The sequence below is a fragment of the Mytilus californianus genome, unplaced genomic scaffold, assembly GCF_021869535.1.
Source record: "Mytilus californianus isolate M0D057914Y unplaced genomic scaffold, xbMytCali1.0.p SCAF_10, whole genome shotgun sequence".
NCBI lineage: Eukaryota > Metazoa > Mollusca > Bivalvia > Mytilida > Mytilidae > Mytilus > Mytilus californianus.
The window spans coordinates 33954879-33967972 of NW_026262582.1; the positions used below are offsets into that span (position 1 = coordinate 33954879).

At 32.8% G+C, this 13094-nt stretch overlaps 1 protein-coding gene across 4 annotated transcripts in view; it reads left to right on the top strand.

Annotated features, from left to right (window-relative positions):
- The window catches only part of LOC127717981 (transient receptor potential cation channel subfamily M member-like 2), a 77579-nt gene extending 65322 nt beyond the window's left edge, over nt 1-12257 (top strand). For all 4 annotated transcript variants that reach the window (XM_052223854.1, XM_052223852.1, XM_052223853.1 and 1 more), the window contains exons 21-25: nt 1826-2000; nt 4978-5134; nt 7404-7585; nt 10400-10526; nt 11911-12257. In XM_052223854.1, the coding sequence (XP_052079814.1) occupies nt 1826-2000; nt 4978-4997 (195 nt within the window). In that variant the 3' untranslated portion in view covers nt 4998-5134; nt 7404-7585; nt 10400-10526; nt 11911-12257. The remainder of the gene's footprint in view (nt 1-1825; nt 2001-4977; nt 5135-7403; nt 7586-10399; nt 10527-11910) is intronic.
- Nucleotides 12258-13094: the final 837 nt, after the last annotated feature.

A 13094-nucleotide genomic window follows, 5' to 3' on the forward strand; every position in this document is an offset into this window, starting at 1 on the left:
CCACAAAACTTGCAGCTACAGCATGGCTATGTTTTGCTTCATATTTAATCATAAAGACATGTAATAAATGTTCTTTAATTGAAAATATCTATTTAATTAGTCCTTTTAAATGATTATGTACAACTGTAATTGTTTTAGAATTAATATTTGTACAGTCGTTTTGTACTAATTAATCATAATTTAACATCACTGTTCTTTTAACCAGGTTATACAAATTTATCTTCAATAACTCACGAACTTGGTGTTTTCGTTGCAAATGTTTATACTGCAACCTAATACGAAACACTGGCCCTTTTGATCTGCAGTTCCAAGGGATGACCCTAGGTTGTCCTAGTTTCTTATAAAATTTTGTTCTAGCTCATATCAGATTCTTCTTTCCTGCAATATCTTGTAATGTCCTTGTAGGTTGCATTTTATAAATACAGCTGTTTCACAAACCACGCCTCTTTTAGGGGGGTATATAATATTCATAGATATATTGTTTTGTTTACGTACTGGTTCCCAGATATGATCTCTATGTTTCATCTCATAGAGACATAACTTGACTTAGGAATATTGCCGGTATAAATACACATGGATAGCGGCGATATTGAATTCTGAGGAAATCTCAAAGTGAAGGGAGGATAGTACAGAGTTTTAGTATAAGTTTAAACTCTAAGAAGTTACGGGCATATACATGTTGAAAATATGCCGCACAATCCTATGTTTAGACCTTTGAATGAAATAGTAGTGCATATCAAATTCCCATTCTAGGATATATTTTTTAACGAAACTTCATTGTAAAAGTGATACAGTTTTAGCCGCAACAGGAGTTTTTATGAGAAATTGCATTGTCTATATTTTCAGAAGTGCAACCTAAAAATAAATTATATCAGTGTGATGTTAATGGCTAAAGCATTTGGTCATGCAAAAAAAATATAGAGAATGGAAGCGGGGATTTGTCAAAGACAACAAGCCGACATAGGCTATCAATGTGTCTCACACGGAGCGAGAAAATCCGGCACCCGGAGGCTGACTACAGCTGGCTCAAAAACAATAATGTATATTAGTTCAGCAAAAGGGACGCCACACTTAACTCAGAAACAAACAAATGAACCATAACTAAACACGCAGGATTAGCAAATGCTAGAGATACATGACTTGGGACATCCGCAAAGCTGCGGTGGTGTTAAACATGTTTTGTGAGATCTCAACCCTCCCCTATACGTCTAGTCAATGTAGAATAAACACACAGCAAAACACACATTAAAACTCAGTTCAAAAGAAGTCAGAGTCCGATGTTAGAATAAGTAAAAGAAGAAACTAAGCAAAATGACACATAAATACTTAGAATTAGACATTGACTAAAAATTTTCAGGTTAAAAAACGGTAAACTCAAATAACAAAAAAACATTCTAGTTTAAAAATTATGAATCGTAAATCAAGCTAGTGTTAGATGAAACCAGAAGCTAAACATTTTCTATGGCTCTAATCCATTGTCACTTGACTATTCTTGTTCTTCGTACGTGGTATATCAGAGTATCACTGACTCTAAATCACAACTTCAAGTTGACAAAAAAAAATACAAAAACATAAGATTCATAAAAAATCTTGGTCCAAGGTCTAATGTCCGCAAACCTGAAACATAAAGTGTAAGTTTTTTAAACATTAAACATTGTAAGATAATCGTGATCACATAATCTGTAGTTTGATCAGATTGCAGAAGTCCGTGATGGTTTAATTGCGTTGATGGATTAGTTACTCATAATTGTATATACCCTACATCTCATTTTTTTATCATATTTTTTAAATATACTTGTACATTTTGTTTTTTCTTTCGTTTCAGATGTTTGATATTTTTTTCTTTATCTTGATCTTTGCCGTGTTCGTGTTTGGATTTGGTATAATTTACCAAGCAACAATGTACCCCAATTCCATTCTAGGATATCACCTTTTTAAGGAAATCATATACATGCCATATTGGCAATTGTATGGAGAATTGTTCTTAGAGAATTTTGAAGGTAACTTGGATTTAGAGTCGTAACTATTAAACAATGACATCATTTAGTGAAGTAATTTTATTGTAGGAGAAAAGGATCTATTAATAAGCTTTTTTACTTTGAACTAGATTGCAATAATTGTAGGTTCAATTATATCGATACTGTGTGTCTTTTGTTTCTATGCTTGCTGTTTTAGTGTTCCGTACCGATCTGATTAGTTTGAACCTGGCTTTACGGTATGGATTTTGCTCAGTGTTGAAGGTCTTACGGAGACCTTTAGTTGCTTAAATTCTCATTATTTGGACTTTGTCTTTGGCAATCATACGAATTCTTCCTATTTTATATCAGTCGTTCACATCATTTCTTTACACAATTCTTAATACCTCACTGCCGTAATGTGATACGTTACAAGTAAATCAACACTACTATTCGAGACATAGTGACCTATCACTAATAAATGAATATTATTCTGAAACAGTTATTTTGATCTAAACAGGATCTGAAAAGCCGGAACAAAAATTATTCATTCATGTTTAACTTTTTAGTCTATTTTCAGACTTATCTACTGCGGTAAATTTAGTGATGATCAGATATTTTGCTTGCAGTCAATTCAGTACTTTTCTGTAGCATTTCAGACAAATCAGTATGATGTTATGGTGGACAGTTAAATAGCAGCTACTGAACTGTCTGAACATAGTCTGAACAGATCTTAATTGACTGCAAGCTGTCTGAACAGTACTGAATTTACCACAGTGGATAAGTCCAAAAGTTAACTGAAAAACTGAAGATTGCGTTATAATTTATTGTGCAGTCTTTTAAGTGCTGTTCGGATCATAAACCGTTTCAGACTAAAATTTGTTAACTAGTGTATTCAAAAGACCGTAGACCAAAAAATCTGAATTTTGGTTATACCAATACCTAGCTATAGAACATCTGTATGTTTGTAGTTTTTAAATATTGAATTACAAATTAGTCAAAAGAAATACAGAAATACATGACAAACAAACGGTTTATGACGTCTTGACACTAATACCGGCAGATGTTACGGATTGATACTTAAGTCTGGGAGAACATAATTTATTTATTAAGTATTAACTTGACGTCGTTATTAACAAACTCTTAGATCGGTGCTTTGTGTTTTTTGTCTTTATGCTAGTTTTTTTTGTGTGCTTCATATCAATCGCATAATTCAAGCAATAATAAACTGATGTTTATAAGTTTATTTTACGTTTAGCAGTAACACCACTTTCCCAGGTTATATTAGGATAGAGTTGAATATTCATGATATAAACATAAGAAGATGTGGTATGATTGCCAATGAGACAACTCTCCACAAGAGACCAACTGACACAGAAATTAACAACTATAGGTGACTTTTAGGCCTTCAACAATGAGCAAAGCCCATACCACATAGTCAGCTATGAAAGGCCCCGAAATGACAAATGTAAAACTAAAACATGTAAAAGCTTGCACAAAACTGCCACAATATGATAAAAAGGTGCCTGTCCCAATTTGGGAGCCTGTAATTCAATGTTTGTATTTGTTTGTTGTCTGTCTTTTTGTTCATTGTCATCAACCAGACTGGTTATTTATCTACATTGTTTCTCATTAAGTCATTCCGTCTAACATTTTAACGACACTATCACAAGTTAATTGACCGATACAGAATATCTGTTTCATAGATGAAAATAGCATTGTGCCAATTTGCCTTTAAACGCAATCATTTCCTCTTTTCATCGAATGTCACGTACATCTACCGAATTAGACTTATCACTAATTTGTACTTATATTAGCAACTATACGGAAGAACATGTAGAGCAGCATCTTCTTACCAATCAGGAGCCACACCTTGGATTACACCCAGCTTTTGATTGGGCTTGTTTTGTTTAGACTTAAGTTTTCTATGTAATTTGTCATCAGGTCCCTTTTGTTTTTATCATGGCATTGTTACTTTGATTTCGACGTATCAGTTTGATCACCCTTTTGGTTTTTATCGCCTCTTTTTGACATGGATAGGTCTTTTATAATTGACTATATGTATACGGTATGGTTTTTGTGTATTGTTAAAGGCCGTACGATGACCTATAATGACTTAAATCCACGTCATTTGGACTAGTTGTCTAATTGGCAAACATTTACCATTTCCCTGTTTAATATTGATATGTTAGTGTCCAAAGACATCTTTCTAAATACTAATTTACCCGTATTCAATATTCAAACAACTTCAAATTCGCTTCTCAAAGTAAACGTGCAGAAAGTGTCAAATTTACAACCTCTTTTTACGATTATGATGTTTGTCTAATATAACGGACATTTTCCCGGTTTTTAACCTATATCTCATTTAACTCAAACCTGGCTGTAATGTTGGGCAATACATTTGGTTTCCCTTAAAAAGAACCAAGTTAATCGTATTTCTAGTAATGAATTGGAGTTTTTCGTGTCATTTTTTCAGATGTAACCTAGTTCGATCGTGTTCATTGAGACATTGATTATCCAAATGCGCATCTGATGCATAAACATTGATATCGTTGATGTTATTATCTTTAGCTGTCTTTTTTCAAAATTAAATCGTATTTGGGAATCTTCTTTGATATGTCAGCTTTTACACACTAAGGTTTGTAGAGCTGGATGTATAATGTCTTTGTTCAATTTTCGACATCTGAAATAACATTCTGAGAGGAAACAATTTAGGTTTTCTAAAATAAAAGATATTTCTGTCGATGAAAAAAATCGGTAAGATCTCAACTGTCAAAAAGGTTTTTTGAATTAGTTTTGGAAATATGCATGTTCGAATCAGATTGATGGATTCTGTGTTGCTTAACGTCCAGTTGCAAACATTTCATGCATAGTTAGGACGATTTTAGAATCAGCGGATTCGCTTGTATGTTTCCTATATTGCTTTTTAATATATATATATATGAGTTTTAAATGATATCTATCAATAAAGATACTAAGCAAAACAATAGAACTCGCATTACTACATCTTTTATTTATTTAGAAAAAGATCCATCTACGTGAACGAATAATGTAACATTACAACGTGATGAAACTATTACTCGATGTCCAGAAGTAAATCAGATAAATACTGTGCTATTGGCTGTTTACATGGTGGTAACACACATTATTCTTGTCAATCTTCTCATTGCGATGTTTACGTAAGTATATATATATATATATATATATATATTTAACCATGAAGCGTGTCTTTGCTAGTAAATAAAACGAAGCGTTTGTAATTGAATTCTCACAACCAAGAAATTATTATCTTAAATTAAGACAGTCTGCATGGGATCTTGTTTATGAGTCGATCAATACAGTTTCACCAATTCAATTAATTTGATTACGATATATATATATATATATATATATGACACTGTTATCGGTTTGTCAGTATTCCTGGTTTTGACTTTAATTCTAGATTTGGTTTGAATCATATTGAAGGTGGTTCAAGTATAGACGGGATGCTTGGGTGTCAATGTGTGGTTCCTGTTAAACATGGTGTAGTGTTGTTGCTTACATCTTTGTCCATTGGTCTTTTTGTGAAAATTCAATTCATTGGCAAACATACCACATTTGTTTTCTTATGTTTTTTATCAGCAGAATAATTTGGTAATGTCCCCCAGCTAATTCCGGATATTAACTACCAAATTGTATTCCACAGCTTATTGATCTACTTACAGAGGCTTCATTGAACTTATTCCACATTTTCAGATGGCAAATGAGTTTGTGTTTACCAATTCGAATATTCCCCGAGGAGAAATTTGACCGATTACAATACATCTATACAATAAACTGTAGTCATTTATGCACAGTTTAATTTGTTTTGTGAGACCAAATTATAATCAAATGTATTCAATATCCATCCACATGTTTCCTTCTACAATTTTGTAGTTACATGCGCTATGATTTCGACCTTTTGAATTTTCGTACATTTTTATTTTGTAGCAATTTAACAACTTTTTAGTTTATTCAAATATAGATCAGTATATGTTTAAAAACTTTCATACAAAGTACATGCATCTATAAATACTTGACTGAATTGCTTGAGGAGGGACTGAATTGCTGTGTATTTGACTACCAGCAAATTGTCTCAACACTTCTCAGTTTAAGGTGCCCTTTTCGCATATTTCTTTTCATTCCTGGAATTCTTACTTGAAATACGAACAAATAAAAAAAAAGACTACGGTTTTCTTATGTGTATGTCTTGACAATAATAAATGATCATCACTAAGAGTAATTGACATATTTTACAAATCTATTATTGTCATATTGATGTTATCATTATGTGCGAAAAGAAAATTTACAATCATATAATTATTTTGTAATCCGTAGGAAATTTGTGCATTCAAACATTTGTCAGGTTTTTATCTTTTATTTAATTCTTTGTTCAACTATAAAGGGTTGGTAACTTTTTAATGCTTTTTGGCGTTGAAAATGTTTTAATTATTTCATTTGGGATATGTCGGAATAAAGAGACGGAAAATAACACTGGAATCAACAATCTAAAGACAAAAAGACACCTACAAAACCATGACAAAAAACGAAAACGACGAAAAGAAAAGTGTTGAGATCTCATAAAACATGTTTAACCCCGCGGAAATTTTGCGCCTGTCCCAAGTCAGAAACCTGAGGCGTTTATTAGTCTTGTATGTTGTTTTTTTTTAATCTTGGTTTATTTATATTTTCTGAGTTAAGTGCGACGTCCATTTTCGTTGAACAAGTAAACATTATTGTTTAGGAACCAGCGGAAGCCCGCCTCCGACTGCGGTATTTTCTCGCTGTGTTGAAATCCCATTGGTGGCCTAGGGCTGTTTTCTGCTCTTTTGTCGTGTTGTTGTCTCTTTAACGCATTCTTTGTTTCCATTCCCAATTTTATCTATAAAATACTACATAGAAAAAATAAAGACTGTGCAACATAAACCGCGGGCTATATATGTGCTCTGGTAGGGATAGCTTATCCTACTTAGCATTTGACACTCGCAGAGTCGCGTTCTGTAATTTCACAATTGCTTGAAAGAAGATGGAAGTTTGAAAACGATTATTTGAACATATCTGTTGTTGTCTATGATACGGTCAACCAAATGTTAATGACGTCCGTAGAACACAAAGTAAATCTGTCAAAGGGATGTAGTCAATTTTGCCACCAGGAACCCTTTGTTTTATAGCTCCCTCAATTAAGGGCAACCTTAGAACAAACATTTCATGATAGGAAACGCGAGCTCAGGAATAATGTATCAACTTGTAGATTAAACTCCATAAACTCCATATGCAGATATTTCTTCAATGTTCCAACATACAAATGAAAATCTGAAATAATATATCTTGTTGTTAAGTTTGACAGATTGACGATATTACAAATAAATCATAAAAAGTCTTGCGGCTAATAGAATGATAATATAACAATATGGCCTTATCTAACACTAGGCATACATTTACAAAAGTTCAAGACAACAACGAGTTGGTTTGGAAATTCCACAGATTTTCCCTTATCCGGGAGTACTATGATAGATCGTCATTGGTACCACCGTTTATTATCATCAGTCACATCAAAAGGGCTTTTGTGTCTGTCGTTCCTAACTGTGTAGAAAGAAAAAAGAACAAGTTCAGTAAGTATTTTCATACAATATTAATGAATGGACTTTGGGATAACAGGTCGATGACCAACGAAACAAAATAACCACAGAATACATACAGGCACACGTATACCAATTTTGATCTGAAACGGTCATTTGAATGAACAGCTCTTAAAAGACTGAACAATAAATCATTAAGTCATTTACAGTCATTCTGTTAATTTTCAGACGTATCCACCGCGGTAAGTTCCGTACTTTTCAGACAATTCGCTTGCAGTCAATTAAGATCTGTTTAGTCTATGTATAGACAATTCAGTAATTGTTACTTACCTGTACATTCCAACATCATACTGATTTGTCTTGAATACTACTGAACAGTACGGAATTGGCTGTTATCGATCGTCTGAACAGTACTGAATTGACTGCTAGCAATTTATCGTAACAGTACTGAATTACCCGCAGTAGATAAGTTCGAACATTGACTTAAAGGTTCAACATGACTGAACAATTTGCAGATGATGTTAAGATCAAAATGACCGTTTCAGACTAAAAGTCATTTACTTCTAAGGTCATCACATCATCCGGTTTCACCAAAAAAAAAATAGGTGTCGTTGCAAAATATTTCAAACTCTACATAGTTCCGATGTTTAGTACATAGATAATGTTGGGACTGAATTAAACAGAATACATTACAAATCTACAATCAAACACAAGGTTATCCATAAAATGAAAAACAGTTAGATATGTTTTATACAACCATTCACTAACTTACACACTTGAGAAAGGTACAGTATTATATTAGATGCGGGGTTTCACTTGTTTATTGAGAACTTAAACATTCCCAAGTGTATATTTTCGACTTGCAAGTGGTATACGAAAGAACAAACCATTAAACAATTCAAAGGAACGCCACTCTAAAATGATGAAAGAAATGAAAAATAAAAAACAAACAAGTTCTATTATGGCTACTGCTTCGATCTTTGTCGTTCACTAATTTTTTCTTCTACCCAGTAGTCTATACTAAGGTATTGGCAAAATATTCTGACACTTTGACAGTCGGGTTCAGTTTATAGATTTCATTGAATTGTAAATGTATTTGCTCTAATAAATAAATAGATGAAAAACGTTGCACCTCTATCGGAATAAGGTGGCCTTCGTTGGTTTACCTTTTATGCTTATTTATCTACATTTTTGTTTCAATACAATAAATGCCAGGTTGTAGGTTGGCGAGTCTTTAATAGAAATACTAATTTTTCAGTTCAAACTTTGTATTAAAGGGGTTCGTGTTCCGTTCTTTTTGCTTTAGTTTTCGATTATATTGAGTATTACGTTTGCGTTTTTTCTATCGGTGACAATTGTTTCTATTCTTTGTGATAACAACCATGTTTGTTTGTTTAAGTCAGTTGTGTTGTATGTCTATGATGTATTTTTACATAGTTTGGGCTGTTGGATCACAGTTATTTTCGCATTAACCTATTATGACAATATGGGTTGCTTACCCACTTTTTTTCAAAATAATGGGACGGTAGATAACTGTCATAAAAGGGGAAGGTTAAGCTTGCTATAAAACCAGGTTCAACTCACCATTTTCGTCAGATATGCACGTACCAAGTCAGGAATATGGCAATTTTTCACTTGTTCTGTTTATTGATAAAGTTTTTATGGAATTCCCCTTTTTGAATTTCCCTTGGAGTTTGGTATTTTTTTTATACTTTTTTCATTTCAAATTTGTTCGGGTTAAGGATATGTTAATTAACGTGTGTCAATTGTTTATGAATGTGGTAACATGTATTCTGGTTAGACATTTACCAATTTGCTTTTATATGATACAAACACAATTGTTATGAAAAAACAACGTATTTTGTGGTAACACTACTGAATTCACTTGTGAACCTGACACAATATTAAACTCGGCTCTTAATGGGGTTCGTGTTGCTTTGTCTTTTACTTTTTTTGAGTTTTACTTTTTATTATTTGTTGCTTTTTAGTATTTTTATTTTCTCTTTTCGCATACATGCACATTGTCGATTTTGTTTGTAATATACAACGAAAATATTTTATATAACTAATTTAGGGGGCCGCGTTATCGAAACTGTATTAAGACATTATTGGACATAAACTGGAATGATCTAAGTATTGTCTTACAACATGTCTAAGAATGCACATCGAAGATATCTTATGACTTTCGTTGGAAGGATCTCCTTGCTGCATGCTGGTATCTCTGGATTGATAAACAGTAATGCATTCTGTTAAAGATAGGTGCTAGGGAACGTCTTTAGCTTAAAGTTAGGGAGAGTTACGGCTCCGATCCATACTGAAGGACTTGCTGCGACATTCAGATGGACAAATCAATAAAAAGACTCTTTCAAAGATTATTTTTTTTGTTATCAGGAGCATCATATCAATTCTTTTCCATTATTAAAAAAGGAAAAAAAATATGAATGTTTACACCAACCTAAAAATGCCCAAAAATACAAGTAACAATATAAAGAATAAATGATAATCATGGTGATAATGAATATCAACTTGAAAGAATAAGGGAACATAGTAATTCTATGAACCAAACGAAAACAATAACTTCGTTTTATATAGGAATTGACTAAACGTACAGACATTAAAGGACACAGTATCATGCATTACAGTATTCAATAGCAAAACTCGCCCATCTTTCATATAAAGGAAAAACAGGTAAACTTTTTGTATAACCGTAATTTATAATTCCGTAACTATCAGTAATTTATGTTTTAAATGTTAGGTAAACAACATAAAGAATAAAAAAGAAAAGATAGAACTCCAAGTCATATCATGCATATTCATAAAAATATAATTAAACATATGTCATTTCAGAAATGAGTCATAAAACAGCAAGTAAAGAATTGGCTATTCTAGAAAGAGCTGCAGTATATAGTCATTTTAATTCATCTGTTCGGCTAAGAAGAATTCATGCAAAAAACATGGAGGCTGAAAAAGACGGGTATTGGTTTTATTTTAATTTTTTAACGTGTTATTTTATTTTTTGGCAAGTCCTACGTTGCGAGTCTGGTGTATCAAACTATAAACCTAGTATCTTTGATGACCACTCGCTTATTACAATTATATAAACGGTACCAATGTTACTGCACCAGGTGCGCATTTGAACAGTAAATGTCTCTTCGGTGATGCTTAAGGCTATAATATTTGAAAATCCAAAACATAATACAAACGTTGAAGAGCGAATCAACCAAAAGGACCTAAAGTATAGCTTTAACCATCTATTATCCAGACTACTGGTTCTTTGCGGTCTAGATACAGGTTAAGTGAATCCGAAATGCATAAGAGTAGCGAAAGATACTGAAGGGACATTTAAACTCATAAGTGGAAAACAAACTGACAACGCCATGGCTAAAAAAAGAAAACGACAAACAGACAGACAACAGTCCACGGGTGGTGGTTACCCCAGGTGCTCCGGAAGGGTAAGCAGATGGGGATCCACATGTGGCACCCGTTGTGTTGTTCATGTTAGTTCAAACCCGGTGATAAGTCTTATTCGGTAGATCACATTTCGGGAAAGGGGACAGCATTATCGGCACGACAATTGGAACATATCCGTTGTCTTATGTTAAACGGATATTCCATAACAGTCAACCAACTAGTGATGACATCCGTAAAATTTACGGGAGGATGATTTAAACTACACCACCTGAATCTCTTGTTTTAATAGCTTTCTTGTTAGCCACAACCCTCCATCAAGGAAATCTTGATAGGAAATATCAGCCCTGGAATATCGTATCAACTGAGAGATATATGTACTCCGTATAACGGCACTACTGGAATGTTGTTACAAAGAAATGGAAAGTTCACAATTGGGAAGCCGAAATCATCTTTTTTGTCGTAAAAATTTGTTTTCAACCGACCCCTATTATCAATTTCTAGATTTAAGTCAAGATATGAGGCAGACTTAACTTTATCTGTTGTATCCTTTTATCTCAAGTTCGATAGGATAGATGCGTTCAACATAGTCACCAAATTTTGAATTATTTAGTGAGAGAACATCATTTATAAGCAGAAAGGCAAGTTGAAGAAAATTTCTAACTTCTTTTCTTTCTTCCTAAGAAGTTTCCGTATGAAGTCAGCCTTACATGAATACAGGAACAAGTCAGCAAGAAGAGGAGCACAGTTGGTATAAATAGGAATGCCGAATGTTTTTTTTTGAAAAACACGTCCTTCAAACGTTACAAATAGTTGTTTTACTATCATTATCATAGGGTCAATAGTGAATAATCATTTGATAAATATATATTTTTTCATGATTTAAATTGCGATTTTGGAGAACATGTAGCCTTTGAGATGTTTACAAATCGTTATAAATATTGTTTTAGGTTTGAAGCTAGTTATGAAGATTCAGATCTAAGCTTGCAAGAGCAATTTAACTTATTGACGTCTGAGGTAGATATACTACAGAAAAATCAAGAGGAAACTCTGAAGGATGTAAAACAAATAAAGGAAACAAAACAGAATCTGTTGATAGTCGAACTTCCTACAGGTTCACCCAAACGAACATATGAACCGGTGGAAGTACCTATAAAGCCAAGTGAACATGATATATGATATTTACAGTGAACTTGATTTGAAACAGATCGGGAGATCTAACTATTGGTACCGTTCGAATTCTTTTTTTTTCAGTTTGGGATGCAAAGCTTTTGAATATATCTTTATGATTTTTGTATTTGAAGTTCTTGTATATATTTCCCATTGAATATATGATATTGATTTATTCCAGTACAGTGTTAAAATATTTCTCAACTTTATTATGAATATACAAAATGTGTTTGTGTGTGTCTGACAATTGCAAAGTGATGTCTAAGTGTAATATTATCAAATTTATAACAGTGTTGACGAGACCTTTCGTTGGCATGCACAGTTCATCAATTGACTGGGTCAGATCAGGTAACGGTTTGTTTGTAACGCCCACTTAATATGTTGTGTTACCATGCCATGGACAGTTAAACGTATGGGTTCGCCAAAGGTTTCCTAACGCCTTAAAAACAATCAACCCGAGAAAAAGGTACTACAGGCGTATTGATTAACTTTGAATATTTTGACGTTCTTCACTGATAATTGATATTCTAATTTAAAAATCAAATTATTCATCATATTGCGTGTTCTTTAAACATTAAAATGAAATTTAACTAGCTTTACAAGTAGTAATGAATGTGTTAGCAATTACCTTTTTCATACTTAAAAGCGATTTTTCAATTGTTGTTTTCTAAAATTTTTATTGGTTCTTTGTATTATTTTTTGTAATAGGAATATTTAAATTCAGTATCTAAATATAATTATTTGTTGAATAAATTTATTTACTGGAAAGCTAGAATTCAAATTAGTTGGTCCGACGTTCTACTGAGTGACTCAGCAATCGTACTAGGTCTTTAAAAATATCTAGAATAGCGCATTATAGTTTGATGTATAGTTTGATGTATAGGAAAAACTGGAACTTTTCTACTAACGATTTTATTTGATAAAAACACATGCCTGGTTGAAGAACCGTATTCTTAAACTCATG